The 14361-nt window shown below is 45.9% G+C and overlaps 2 protein-coding genes across 4 annotated transcripts in view; one reads left to right on the forward strand and one right to left on the reverse strand.

Annotated features, from left to right (window-relative positions):
* Positions 1 to 14361, reverse strand: part of PIGL (phosphatidylinositol glycan anchor biosynthesis class L) — a 76532-nt gene that overhangs the window by 5146 nt on the left and 57025 nt on the right. For all 3 annotated transcript variants that reach the window (XM_075518331.1, XM_075518332.1, XM_075518330.1), the window contains 3 exons: positions 8821 to 8954; positions 6164 to 7084; positions 810 to 1048 (listed from right to left, as the gene is read on the reverse strand). In XM_075518331.1, the coding sequence (XP_075374446.1) occupies positions 6986 to 7084; positions 8821 to 8954 (233 nt within the window). In that variant the 3' untranslated portion in view covers positions 810 to 1048; positions 6164 to 6985. The remainder of the gene's footprint in view (positions 1 to 809; positions 1049 to 6163; positions 7085 to 8820; positions 8955 to 14361) is intronic.
* CENPV (centromere protein V) lies at positions 1917 to 5370 on the forward strand. The gene is made up of 5 exons (XM_075518333.1): positions 1917 to 2218; positions 3228 to 3326; positions 4177 to 4246; positions 4625 to 4739; positions 5100 to 5370. Exons 1-5 carry the CDS (start codon positions 1968 to 1970, stop codon positions 5222 to 5224), a joined length of 660 nt encoding a protein of 219 aa, XP_075374448.1. The 5' UTR covers positions 1917 to 1967; the 3' UTR covers positions 5225 to 5370.

Genomic DNA, 14361 nt, shown 5'->3' on the forward strand with positions numbered 1-14361 from the left:
AATACATCATCAGCCAGAGATCCATTATAAAGCTCTTGAACTGATTACTTACGTGAGACCCAGTTTTGAGCTTCAAGAGTCCTTTGTAATAAAATATGAAACAAATGAAAAAGGAGGAAGAATTTCTTTACTATAGCCTTCTGAAACAAAACTGCATTTTGTTCTTCCATTTTTGTCTTCCAGTTCTTTATCCTGAAATGTCATAGGGGAACAGAATTTAGCTTCTCAAAACGCCTTCTACATTTAAAATATGCTAAACTAATTGTGGCGGGGCACAGAGAGTGATAGATTTGCAGATATTACATGGACTGCATACTCCACTTTTATCACTGGAACTGCTTTTTGAGAGTGTGCGAGTGCTAGTGTCTCCTGTCTTGCAGAGAGGAGGTAATTTGTGTGAACTGATCACTAACAAGCTCTTAAGATATGTTCTGGCTTTCTGTTTAGTGCAGTTAAGTGTTTTTAGGAAAGGACAGACCATGTAGGCTGAAACTTGCAGCTGCTGCTGGCCGTACCTCGCAAGGAAGGCAAATGAATCTGTGCTGCAAACTGCACAGGCTCAGTTTCAGTTTGTGGTCTCCAGTTTCACCTCAGTGATTTTTCCTCCCAAAATACAAGGTGACTAACATGAAATCTAGTGTGACTAAAGGTCTGGGAGTGGCTCAGATCAGGAGCCACAGATGAACGTGCTGGTGTGGGCCAGAATTTGTCACATATGGTATATTAAAATGGTTCCATTAGGATGAGTAACCAGTACAGAGGTTCACATGAGGAGTAACAGGAAATTGTAACTCAGTGTCCTTTCCTACCATCAGAGAAGAGAGGTGCTGAGCCACAGGATTGTTATGCGAGTCCTGATATGTGTCATCTCAGGAGGCAGCCTACACACTGTAGTCACGTGTTTTTAAAGCTATTTTCCAGACCAGAGAGTGCTGATAGCTGTTTCATCATTGTCCAGTTGCTTTGCTGTATTCCTGGCCGAGACATGACCCTTTAGTGCCTCTTCTACCCCACAACACACTGTCAGCTCACTTGTTTACATCTTGTCCTGTTGAAAATACAAATTCTTGATTATAACTCAAACAAATTTCCAGTCCTGCAACACTGGGCACAAAGATTCATCCTTGGAGTGATTTCCACCCACCCCCCCCAACCAAAGGTGACTTGGACACCTACAAGTTTTGTACTTCTCCCCTGTGTTGAATAGTTTTACTTGAGAAACAGCATTGTCTTTCAGATGTTCAAGAATAACCTTTTCTAAGATACTTACCAGTAGAGGGGTGCTTTCACATTTTTCTAAGCTTTTTTTTTTTTTAAAAAGTATGTACTATCTCTATTGTTTTCCTTTTTAAGACTTTGGTGACAGAATTTGTGAAAAGTTGTCTAGTGGGAATCGCGTTAGAACCCATTTCTCTGCAAGGCTGCCGTAATGATTTCAAACCTCGGGAAGGACTAAACACACTCCTGAAGGTGCATCCTGATACGCTGCGGTATCGTTAAACAGCAGCCTTGTTTCTAAATGAGGGATGCATAGCAGAGCTGTGAAACAATATACTTTTAACAGCACCTCAGGTCTGCATAGCACCTTGACGTCCTTGAATCCGCGAGGCATCATATGCTTATAATTTAAGGAAGAACCTTATGCTAATGCTTGCGGACAACTGGCATTTCCACCCTTACAAGGGATTTTAGAAGGAAGAGGCGAGCCTGCTTTCCTTCGGGGCAAGCCGGCTAACAGCGCGGGGCGTGCATTTTCCGTGGTTTCCAGTTTCGCTCGCTCAGGGTACCCCTCCCGCCCCCCGTTACCTCTGCCAGAGGGGGCCGATGCCGACGGCGCAGCGTCCTCTGCGGCCCGGCTCTTGCAGAGGGGCCCGGGCCGCCCCCCGGGACACCCCCCGTCCCGCTGCGCGGCGCCGCGGCACTGCGGCGCCCCCTGGCGGGCGCGGCGCAGCAACGCTCGGCGGCGCATGGGGCGAGCCACGGCGGGCAGCGCGCGGCGGTCCCGGCGGGGCAGCGCGGCCGCCAGTTCCCCCGCGGGCGGGAGCCGCCGGGGGCGAGGCAAGAAGGCGGGCGGACCCCCGGCCGGGCCGGGGGCGCAGGCGCAGCCCCCCGGCCCCGGCGCCTTCGATTTGGGGGCGCAGAGCGGGCGCTGGGCCGCCTTCCAGGAGCGGCACCGGCTGAGCTGCGAGGAGGCGGCGCGGCTGCTGCTGGACGCCTAGTGAGTACGGGGCCGGGGCGGCTCTTCCCGCAGCTTCCAGGCTGAGCCACCCTGCCCGGCGGCTCCTTCCCCCGTTAGATCACCGTCCTCTCGGCAGCATCTGCACAGCAGTAAACACGGACTTCTGGAGAGCTGCAGAGAAGGGGCGGGGGGGGGGGCCCGCAAGCACCACGGAGAAAGTGGCTCTTTATGCTAAAGCTTCCTGTGTTTTAGGGCTCTCCCATCAAAATTGCCCTTGGGGGCACCGCGCGGGATCTGCGAGGCTCGGCTTCTAAATCTCCACCCATTTCCTGTGCTCGTTCTTTCCAGAGCACAGCACATCATCCCTGGACTGTAATCAGTAACTGTCCGTGGGAGTGAAAATCTGGAAGGAAGAGGTTTTTCCTTTGCATTTTGCGTTTGACCTAGCATGGTGATTCTGCCCAGCTGCTATGGAGGCGTCCTAGGGGAGAGGGCAAAGCACAAGCTCAGAAATTCCTTTATGAAGTTCCTCTGCAATTACAATACAAAATAAAATGCATTTCAAATATTATGTAGAATCCACTTATCTCTGCTTTTCCCGGCTTTGAAATGGAGGAATATTACTAGTGCTGGAGCAGTTGTGGGAAAATTGTGGAAAAATTCAGTTCCCAGTTGTCTTGTGATAATACCACTCATTTCTATGTACTCTTGTGCACGGATAATGCTGTAGCCTGGGTCAGCATTTTGACCTGGACTGTACAGGGGAGCATATGTTTTGTATTGCATGCGGAGTGTACTTTACTTGAGCTGTTGCTCTTCTTTCCTTTTCACCATTTTAATTAAACCAGAAAAGCAATTGCTGCAGAGGACAAAAGCCATTCTCTATCTCACTCTGGCACATTTTATTAAAATACATTTGAGTGGATACATTTTCTGGTGTTCTGCAATTGCTCAAAGCAGAATTGAATAATGTAGTATATAGCCTTACTGTTTTCTTGGCCAAAAAAAAAGTATGATCACAAAACCTCTCTGTTGTTTCTCTCTCCAGTGAATACAGAGGTTTGGTCAAACACACAGGAGGCTGTCACTGCGGAGCTGTCCGCTTTGAGGTCTGGGCTTCAGCAGATCTGCATGTTTTTAACTGCAAGTGAGTGGGGGTTTTTTTGTTCCCTATTCTCATAGATGAATAAAAGCTCGTATGCTTTTCCAATCAATACCTTAGAGCTAAAAGAAGACGACACAACTGCAGAACATCCCCTGAGCTGTTTCCATAGGGTATACTCCTAATTATGTCCTGATTCAATATGGGATCAGTGCTGGTGATTTCAGATGCTGCTTCTTTGGGCAGGACTTCAGGTTTCACATCCATGCTCATGCAGAATGTGTCAGGAGAGATCTAATGAGTACAGGCGCTCAGCCATCTGCTTTTTGTTTCCTCTGAGTGCAGTGTGCTCAAAGCACATCAATCCTTTTTTAACTTGGTCTTCTCAAGTGAACATTACATCTCTGACCACATGTGCTTCAGACTACAACAGTGTCTGATTTCAATAGCGATCCCCCTTTGCCTGCAACTAGTTCGCTTCTAGCTCATGGGTAAACTTCTGAATCTTACTTTCTTGTTTGCAAGGTAATTAATGTTGGCAAAATTGGTAAAGTCTAAAAAGATTTAGACTGAAAGATTAAATGGATTTCTTGGGGCTAGAGTTTGTCCTTGCTATGTCTGTTGAGAGTTGTATATGTGAAGAAAAAAATGGCATATGATGTTTGGTGTAGGAAAATACCTTATCTGTGTACGTCTATAGGGTCAGTCTGTTCCATGGGTGTGCTTAGCCAAACACTACTGATACCGTGAGTCCACTTTTTGTCGCTTATCTCTGTGATGCTAACTGTTTTAGCTGTCAGTGGAATTTCTGTTGTCAAGAGGTCCATGCTAGATCTGATTGCTGTACTAACAGCTTGTCCGCTGCTTCTAGAAAGGTCTGCTTTTTCTTTTACAGTTGCAGCATTTGCACAAAGAAACAGAACAGACACTTCATTGTCCCAGCGTCGCGTTTCAAGCTGCTGAAGGTAGAGTAAGAGTATGGCCGTGAACACGAGCAGTATAATCCAGTGTTATCCTCAAAGATGCAAGTGGCAGCCAGTTTTCTGTCCTAAGTTTGTCTATGGCTGGCTGGGGGAAATATGCAGTCTGGTGTGGGTGTGTTAGTGTATCTTATTTAGTGAGCTAACGTTAGAGCTCTTGCAGTTCTCAGGCTTGACTGCAATGGACGCATGTATATACAAAGCACGGGGGTTCAGAAAAGGAGTATGAATGCAGAACTCTGTATCTCAAGTAGATCCATGAAGGTGGTATTTTAAATTTTACATTTCTTAGCTACAGGCCCATAGAAAGTAATTAATACATCTATTTATGTGGAAAACTTACATTGCTTTTCATTTGCTTAGGGTGCTGATAATTTGACAACATACACCTTCAACACACATTGTGCCCAGCACACATTCTGCAAGACCTGCGGTGTGCAGAGCTTTTATACTCCTCGTTCTAATCCAGATGGTTATGGTAGGTAGAAAGAGTAAACTGTGGTAACCAAAGCTAACCACCAAGCAAACCTTGGATAAAGACTCCATTGGCTACTAACATGACAGCAGCGAGCAGCATGTGTCTTAAGAGTTTGTTCCTAAAGTGCTAAACATCTGGAACTGCAGTCTGAACCTGTAGCTCCTCCATAAGAAACAGTCTTACCTATGACTTGGGGGCTTCTGCCCATGACAGGTTTCTCACCTAGACTCCTCAGCCTTACAGCGATAGCTGGACTGAGCATTTACCATTCCCTGAGATGCCCCATCCACAGAGTGGTGCAGGCATCTCCCATACTTTAGCTATGAAAAGCAGGTTTCTGTGTACTCTGTCTTTCTTCAGGAATAGCTCCCCATTGTCTGGATGATGGCACCGTGCAGACCATTGTCACAGAGGATATCAATGGCAAGGAATGGGAGAAGGCAGTGAAGGAACATAAGACCATCAGAGACATGTCAAAACCCTGACATACCCTTCCAGCAGCTGAACTTTGAGCACTGCCTGCCATGGAACTGTCGTCTGGGCTTTCCTGGGTGAGGGTTGGCAAAATCAATCTCTACATTATTGTTATCTGTTCTCTGTTTCTTAAATAAATCTTTCTATGCTGTCCCAATCTTTCTGCCTGTTTGTGACTTTCAGTTTTCAAACTACCTCTGTTCCATAAACCACCCCAGGGCTGCTATTTTGGTACTTTGCCCTTAGCTGTGCTAAAGTTTAAATCACAATAAACAGAGCAAAGTACAAAAAAAAAATCTAATCTTTGCTTGTATGGGTGTTTCCTGTGTTTCAAGTCTGGCTTATAAAAATGCCCTATATAAGATAATCTCTTGCTTAGGACGTAATACTAACTTACACTGTTTTTTCTCCATTGACTTCAATGAATTGACCATGGATTTAAGGGGAATTTGAAAGCTTATCAGGCTCAAGTTCAGTAAAGCATTTACACAGGTGCTTAGCTGTATGCGAGAGAGGCCACTGAAGTTATTCATGTGATTAAGTACTGTTTTGATTAAACCTGGACTTGTTCATGGTCTTAAGGCCGAGTAGGCATATGCTTAGGCACTGACTCATGGCCAGGGAACAGAGTTCAACACTGTCATACTCTTAGAACAATGGGCACGTACTTCAGTACAGCAAGGAACTCGTTTGTTGTCTTCAGGAGGAGGATGTGCTCGCGGCAACAAATCAGGCAATTTGGGCTCTGATCTTGACTATGCAATGACTAGCTTTGTAGATCCAGGAAAGATGGCTCCTGCAGATGTGAGCCCCCATTGGCGAGTGCAAAGGCCTACAGAAATGTTGAGTATTGCTGACTTTGTTCCACCATGACCCCACAGAAACCCAAATCACTAGTAAAATCTCTGTATAGACTAAGAAATGAAACCACTGAAAGCTGCTTCACTTACCTCTAAATGTAAAGGGAGAGGATCTTTAACTCTTGCACTTTTCATTTACATAAGTGGAGCAGCTTTTGAAACATCTCTTGCAATTTTTATCTCCGCATGTGTTCTATAAAAGACCTAGTTACAGTCTGGGTCTCTTGCACCTCATTCTTATGTCCTGTTGAGACTCTTGTGAGTTGATCTCAAGCCCCGTGTTCTGAAGCAAGAAGAAACATTCATGTTTCGTGAAGGACACTCTGCAAAGGTGGAGCCTGCAACACAATGTGTATGAAAGAAGCAGCAGTAGCAGCAAAGATCAGTGCAATTAGAGAAATCTATGATTTCTGATGTTTTATTCATAAGCTTTGGCTTTTTAAAGTTCTGACTGAATAACACAGGTCTTGTGGTTCTGGTTTTATCTCTGGGAATAGCATGATCTTTGAAAAGTCACTCCTGATATTTGGATTTTACAAAAGCACCAAAATATAGTTGTCAAGCAGTCCTCACAGCTATATCCTCTTGGGGAAAAATAGTTTGTGCCATATCTTCTCCAATGCAGAATACTCCTGCATTTTACTCCTAATTGGGTTAATCCAAATTTCTTGTATTTAAGCTTCTACAGTGAGAAAATAGAGTGGTTGTTAAACCCTGTTCATCTCAATGTATCAGGCAACAAGATATTCAGAAGCAAGTTCATACAGCCTGTTTTTTGTAGTCTGAAAGGATGCTACGCAAAGAGAATCCTGTCCTCTTGAGCATGTAACAGGTGAGTTTTCTTTAGTCCTTGGCCTGACACAGTCTTTTTTTCGCTCATTCTTTTACTCCTGAAGTTGTAAGTGGCGTCTCTTACAGAAGGCGGAGTGAATTGATCACCATATAACGTGAGAAAAGCATATAGATGTGACGAAACCAGAGGAGCTGGCTGCGATGACACCGCATGGCTCTCTAGAAGGAAAAATAGTTGAGAAAGCATTACAAGAATCTTCCAGACCTAATGTGAGTGCAGTTTCCTAGGCCTCCTGTGAGGTTCACTGCCAGTTTATAGGGCAGCCTATTTTCAGTGAGCAGGGAAGAAGTAGTGAGAGGTAGAAGGCTGCCTACTCTGTGGGGCCCAAGGGCAGGGAGAGGCCTGTCCGCCCCTACGTGGCTGTGCTGCTGTCCTGGTTTCGGCTGGGATAGAATTTTCTTCCTAGTAGCTGGTATAGTGCTGTGTTTTGGATTTTAGCGTGAGAATAATACTGATAACACACTGATGTTTTGGCTGTTGCTAAGTGGTGTTTACGCTGGTCAAGGACTTTTCAGCTTCCCATGCTCTGCCAGGTGCACAAGAAGCTGGGAGGAAGCACAGCCAGGATAGATGATCCAAACTGACCAAAGGGCTGTTTCCATACCATATGACATCATGCGCAGTATAGAAACTGGGGGGAGTTGGCCGGGGGGTAGCGGTCACTGCTCGGGGACGGGCTGGGCATTGGTTGGCGGGTGGTGAGTGGTCGTATCACTGTTGTGGTTTTTTTTTTTTCCTTGGGTTTTGTTCCTCTCTTGCTTTCTTGTTGTTTTCCTTCTCATTACAATTTATTATTATTATTATTTTTGTTCCAATTATTAAACTGTTCTTATCTCAACCCACAAATTTTCTTACTTTTGCTCTTCCAATTCTCTCCCCCATCCCACCAGTCGGGAGGGTGAGGGAGCGGCTGTGTGGTACTTAATTGCCGACTGGGGCTAAACCACAACAGCTGCCTAATGTTCAGAGGGGTCCTGCTAGAGAGGACATTATCAGCTGCCGACTGGTGCTGTGACAGTTTCTTTGTCACATAATAACTCCTCCTCCCTGTGTGATCTCATGCCTGGGTGTTCACATGCTGGGGAAGCAGAAACCTGATAGGTGTGCATCTGAGAACACTTTGCATGCTGCTTCCGATCATACATTGCCAGCTGAAACTTAATCTATTTATAGTGCACCAGCTTAGAAAGGCCAGATTTCAGAAACACAAAACACAAGAGAATAATGCCACCTTTATCAGAGCAGTTTCCATATGTAACTCTATCTTTTAGCAGCCTCAAAAGCAGGAAAGTTCTGTGTATGTAATTTGTGGATTAACAGGACTGTTTGCTGGGCAAATATTTACATCCTATGGAAGGGGAGCTAATTGGATTCTGATATAGGGAACTGTGGACTAAAGGTGTGAGATCTCATGCAGTAAAATAGTTAAAAAAATACACAGTAGAAAAGGGAACTAGTAAAGAGCTTTGGACCACAAGTTCACAAGCTGTGTCCATCTTTAGTTAGAGCTATGATCCAATGACACTGTTCCTGGCATGCAGTCATGCCATTCTTTGACAGGCCACTCACATGTTCAGAATATTATGTTGGATCCAGTCTCCTTTGAAATACATCCTACATCCCAGACACAGTGTAAAACACAGTGCACTGTGACTACTGAAGATCTCTGAGCTACAAATCTGCTCAGCCCTGTCCTGCTATCCACACAGCACATGAAGCAACCTGTCTTGTCCATTCATGTTTTACAAATCACTGAAGATTGTTCATTAGTGACATTTATAATCCATGTATATAATTATTTATGAAGTTCACTGTCAATATGACACTTCTGACTAAAGTGTTCACAATGATGATGAGCTATTCAAACAGGTTAAGCAGGTACCATGCATCTTACCCTGGCTTGTTCAGTCTCCTCCTCTGTGAGTATGAAGAGCGCATCTCTGGGCAGGAGGCAGGAAATAGGCACATCCAGCATGGAGATGTACTTCCGGAAGAGATTTACTGATTCAAGCACAAGCACACGGCACCCTAGATAGAGAAAGAGGATAAATATTTGTAAAGTGCCCATCTCTCCAGGCTCAGCAGGTCTTTGCAGGCTCCCCTGTATTGCTGGCCATGGGGATCCTTTTTGTTCCAAAGGGGAGCAACTTCTACTTATGCTTCCACCACGATCGCTTTGTGGCCAGTGGATGTCTATGACCATTTGTACTGGTTCTTGTTCTGTATGTGGTCTGTGGAAAGCAAAGCTAGCTCTGAATACCAGGGGGTTTGGGTTTTTTTTTTCTTATAATTTAAATTATTCCTATGTAGTTAGTTTTTCAAAGGAAAAAGCACAGGATGGCTCTCTGAATGCTGGCAGTGTATCATATAAGGGAAATTTAAAACAGCAGTCTCTGGTTCAGCTACAAAAATGAAATTTCCTCTTTCTGCTCCAATTCTTAGCTACAGAAAAAAGATTTACAAGATTCAGGAATGGCTGTATCAAATGTTAACTCAGACAGGCAGTTACACTTTAACAGAGTTGCAGAATTCATCGCTCAGATGTTTATGATGAAGCAGATGAAGGTAACATGTATAAAGATTCTACTGGTGTGGAATTTTTTTTCTGTTTTAAAGAGCCCCTTGAACTCAAAAGTTAATTGCTATTTTTTTTACCATGGCTAAATTGTCTTCACTGATGAGCTCAGAGCTACTGCTGGTCCCATTAAGAGCCTGTAGCTCTCAAGGGAGCTGCTTTGGGATTTCTTAGGGGTTGGAAGCTGCTGTGATTATGCTCCACACTTCAGACATTGTATTAAAGTTTGATGGAAGAGACCAAAGTCACAGTTTACACAGGTGGTCAGATACACAATTAGCTCTGCAATGAGATTTTCTTCAGTGTGCCCTTAAACAGTGAAATTATACAAAGGAGACAAAGAACAATGCTGAATTGCTACAAAGGCTGCCTAATGGACCATTTTAGTGTGTGAAGCCTGTGCTCATATGCCTAATACTGCTTAAGCTGTTAGGTAGTGGAGCACAAAGTGAACTGGTGGTGCTCAAATACCTCTTGGCTCTAAAATGTGGGCAGGACTTGTGTCCTAAGGGAAAGACTCTCCAGGACAGGGGCAGAAGCAAACATCTTTTCTGAAAAGAGTAACTATATGAGGTGGGTTTCTGTGAGAGAGCTGATGGTGCTTCTGCTAGGAGCCTGCTGTGCAGATCTGCTAAGGAATCTCATTCCACAAGGATCTGAACAGTCAACCTGCTGCTAACTTCCCTACTTTGGACATTTGGTAGATCCTTCAGTCTAGCCTCTATCAAGTATGAGATAGGAAAGCAAAACTTGCTGCTTTTATGGTGAATTGATTTCCTGGAGACACAAGGGAGAGGCCCCCAAAAGTCTCCAAGGTAGAGCACCGGTACCCAAAGATACCCCATCAGCACTGTTCCTTCCCCAGCCAGGGGTCTGTGACACACTGAACCCAGGAACAAACAGCATGCATGGGATGATCCTCCACAAATCCCCTCACAGTGATTTGTGTCCCTTGCCTCTTCCCAGTGACACTAACTCATTTCACTGCAAAGAAAGGTCTTGCTTTTATTCCAGCCAAAGCCTGCAATGGCAGGACATGGCAGCCCTGACGGGCTCCCTCCAGCACATCTCCAGGATCTTTCAATTCCTTTCTTTCTTCTCTCTCCTTCAAAAGAAGGATGTACAGTTTGTTCCAACTTTTCTGTAGCCTCTTCCACTCTCAAAACTGGTAACTCTTTATTTCAGTATTACAGAGGGCTCCAGGACCATGATCCCCTCCCAGTTCTCTTTCTGCACTGATCCTGGGACATGACTCCCCAGCGAGGTGGACAGACCATTCAAAGGAATTATATTCTCCTGCTGTGGGCAGCAATGGGCAGGGTTAGAGGCCTCAAGGGAAATCACCGGCACTTCCATCCAGACAAACGCTGACATAAGTCTGTGCTGTGCCAGGAACCGGAGGAAAAGCCCTCCCGAAGCTCACGGACATGTGCAGCCGTCCCGGCCTGCCAGGAGCTGCCGGGAGATGGCGGTGTCCGCCAGCTGCGGAGGCAGCCGCGACCCACAGCCCGCTTCCCTGCCGGCAGTGCCTCGCCCAGGCTGTCCAGGTTAGGATCCCTTTTGGCACCCCTCTGCCTTGAAGGCCCTCCTGTCTTGTCTTAACTATGTCAGTGCTGTACCATGTCCCTACTCCCGTCCTACTGCAGCCTCAGCCATTCAACCCTTGCAAGGTCATCGTGCCTGTCCCTGCAGAGCAGCAGCTGTGCAATGCGATCTGGAAGGACTGAATCAAGTCCAAGCTCCCTGCAGCAAGTCCCTTGGACGTGCGGGAATGTAGGCAGCTGTGTGACCAGCATGGCCTGTGCCACTTCCTGACTGCAAGCCCGAGTCCCCCTCCCACTCATGGTCCACCTTGACAAGTGACAGAGCAGTTGCTGCTTAGCTGCCGTGAGGTTTCAGCTTGCTGTTGCAAAGGATGCTCTGCAGTCACAAGTGTTGCAGTTGCATATGGAAGTTCCCTGACAGTTCTTTTACTTGCACTAAAGACATTTCTTCTTTCCAAGTAGCAAACTTGGAAGCAAACTTGTGATGTGCCATGAGTAGGGGAACCGCTCTTCACCCCCTTCTTTGCAGAGATCCTCTGGGCTGCTCAGCAGGCCCCATCTGTTGGTGGGTAGTTTTGGAGAAAAGGATTAGTACGGTGCTGCACTGTGGCACAGCAGAGGAAAGGAATAGATACGGATCCCCTTGCTCTTGTAGTCAGCATTCCCACTGGCCACCTGTTTGCTTTTCAGTGCTTACTGAGGAGGACAGGGCTAGAGCAAACATGGGGCAATGGGTCTTTCCTTTCTGGGGTGGTTGTTAATGGACCCTGGCAATACCACATGAATTCCTACTTGCAATGATGGGAAGAGATGCCTGGTGTAGGGTTAGCCACCACCGATCTCTAAAGCCTGGGCTGCTCTGTTAACAAAATGTGCTCTCCCTTTCGTCATAATTTTTTCCCTAAGAAATATTAATTCATGCAGCAATTACACCCTTTTGTTCCCCAAAGCTCAGCAATAAGGGCTCAAAACAACTGCAAGTGATTTCAGTATTGATCGGTCTGACCTCCTGGGCCCCCATCGGTCAGATCAGGCAAAGCAATGGCATTCAAGCCTCACAAAATGAAGGGCACTGTAAGAGTCTGTGTTAGTGATATGACAAGGATCTCCACATGCTGACAGCAAAGGCTGCTCCACAGGGGAACGTGAGACGAAATGAAACAGGGAAGGAATGTACAGTCCAGGGAGAGATGGAAGAGGGTTCGGAGAAACAGGCTGCTCCCTGCCAAGCAGGGTAAGAGAAGTGCTGCCATTGATGAGTCTACTCCTGTGACACCAGCAGGTGAAGCTTTTCAGAGCCTGTTGTGACTGTGACCTGGGCAGGATGGGATTAACAGTGTAATACAACCCCTCTAGGTTGGCAGAAAGGGCAAGATCAATATAGCTAGTGGATTAGGCCTAGAATAGAAGTGCATGAAGCCTGCAGCCTGTTCGGCTTGGCTTTCTACTTCCAAATCACTTATGCAGCGAGTATGCCTAGAATGAGAAGATTATTAGCAGATCTATGCGTGCTAAAGGCTCGCACTGCTCCTGACAGACGTTAGCGCACCAATTCTTTTGGAAGAGCGCTGGTTATAGCTGGATGGGGCCATTAGTAGGGGTGGATGCATATCCAGCAGCTGTCTCGGCTTCTTGAAGCTAGCCTATGTGCTTGTGCCTGGGCTGGAGAACTTGATTACAGATTATAAAAAGCCTGTTGTATTTATGCTGGCTAAAGGCATTAGAAAGCAAAGCAGGATATTTAGGGTGCTCATTTGCATATCACTGAGGCAGTGCAAGGCTTAGCTGGCTTTTGCGTTTGCAGAGCGATTTTGTGCGTATTCCCTGATCACATGGGCTTATACAGGTTCACCCACAAATAGTTCCCTCTTACCAACAGGAGAGTGGCACATTTCCATGGCCTAAACATGCCTTTCAGCTCTATCCAGACAGCCTCAATCCCAGCATCACTCTTGTTTCATTAAGCCCCTCTGATGCACAGCCCTGCACGCCTGCCAGATCAAATTATAAATACTGGGAATTTCAATGAGACTGGAACTATATTTGGAAAGGATTAGCGTAAGCAGCAGCATGGGAGCTCCCCGTTCCTTTGGTGTTTGTAGGTCATGTCAGATGTGATGTAATCAGAGCAGCAAGGCTTTCGCATAGCTTCAGGAGTCTCTTGATGCTGCTAGAGAAATGGAAATGTTGTCTCTACATGGGTCTGTTTTAAACCTGAACCGATTTGAGGCACAACCCATATTCAGGAGTGTAGTGTATCTAACAAACCTGCATGCAGAGCACATGAAGGGGGTTCAGTCTAGATAAGGCCTGGCATGTAGCAGTGACATCTACCACTGCAGTTCCTTGTTCTTTCTCTGTACTGCACACAGCACACACAGAGCTCTTTGCTGCATCCCAAAGCTGAACAAAGAAAAGGTCCTAGAAAGGAAGCTGGCATTAATACTCCTCTTTCATAGATGGGGGAACTGAAGAGACTAGAGTCAGAACTCAGTTAAAGGGCATTCTGCCATCTTGACTCATGCTCTCTCCATCAGATCTTGGTCTACAACTTGCTGCTAGTAGGGAATTAAAACTGATTTGCTGTGACACATTCAAATCCTACAATGATTCGGGAATTAGCATTAAAGAAGCACAGTCCAGATGACTGCTGACGGAGCAGGAGGTTGACTGGGTGGGCCTGGTTGAGCCACCTTCCTATGCTCTGTCCAAACAGCTGACAGCTTTGTGCTTAAACTAGTTCCACAAATTTGTCCCTGAGTCAGGCACTGTTTGCTAGAGATAAGGGCTGCAGACCTACTCTGGGACAGGAGCTAGAAAAGGGGGTCAGGAGCAACCTGCTTCTGTACTTTGCTTCTTTCTTTCCCCTACTTGTACAGAGAGTTTCTCAGAGATACATGCTCATTTACAGGTGAAAGAAACCACTCCAACAATTTGTCGTGCCAGTGCAGATTTCAAATACCTTTCCTGTACTGACCACATTTTGATGGAAGCTTAGCCTGGTACACGCAACCATTTTTGGCTAAGCTGGTAATGGTTTCTGAGGCCCTTGTCACAAAAAAAAAAAAAAAAAAAAAAAAAAGGCTTATAAGTAAGATGTGACCAAAAACTCTGGGACTGAGCTGAGAGACCTGGAAATAGCACTCAAATTCACGCAAGACAGCAAGAGGCATAGGCCAGACACTGAATGACACCACCGAGACAGGACAACCCCAAAGGACAGAAAAGTGACTGTAGAGAAGCCTGAGCTGGTAAAAAACTGCAGGGAGATAAAAGGGCAAAGAAGAGTTCAGCTGCTGGTTTCATCTGCATTGCA

This window comes from Mycteria americana, chromosome 15 (genome assembly GCF_035582795.1).
Source record: "Mycteria americana isolate JAX WOST 10 ecotype Jacksonville Zoo and Gardens chromosome 15, USCA_MyAme_1.0, whole genome shotgun sequence".
NCBI classification, from domain to species: domain Eukaryota; kingdom Metazoa; phylum Chordata; class Aves; order Ciconiiformes; family Ciconiidae; genus Mycteria; species Mycteria americana.

What these genes read in the sequence shown, in the direction of transcription:
- CENPV (XM_075518333.1), top strand. Translation starts at nt 1,968, where the DNA reads ATGGGGCGAGCCACGGCGGGCAGCGCGCGGCGGTCCCGGCGGGGCAGC. An exon ending in CGGCTGCTGCTGGACGCCTA is followed by an intron (nt 2,219 to 3,227) that starts GTGAGTACGGGG and finishes TTCTCTCTCCAG; the next exon opens with TGAATACAGAGGTTTGGTCA. An exon ending in CTGCATGTTTTTAACTGCAA is followed by an intron (nt 3,327 to 4,176) that starts GTGAGTGGGGGT and finishes TTTCTTTTACAG; the next exon opens with TTGCAGCATTTGCACAAAGA.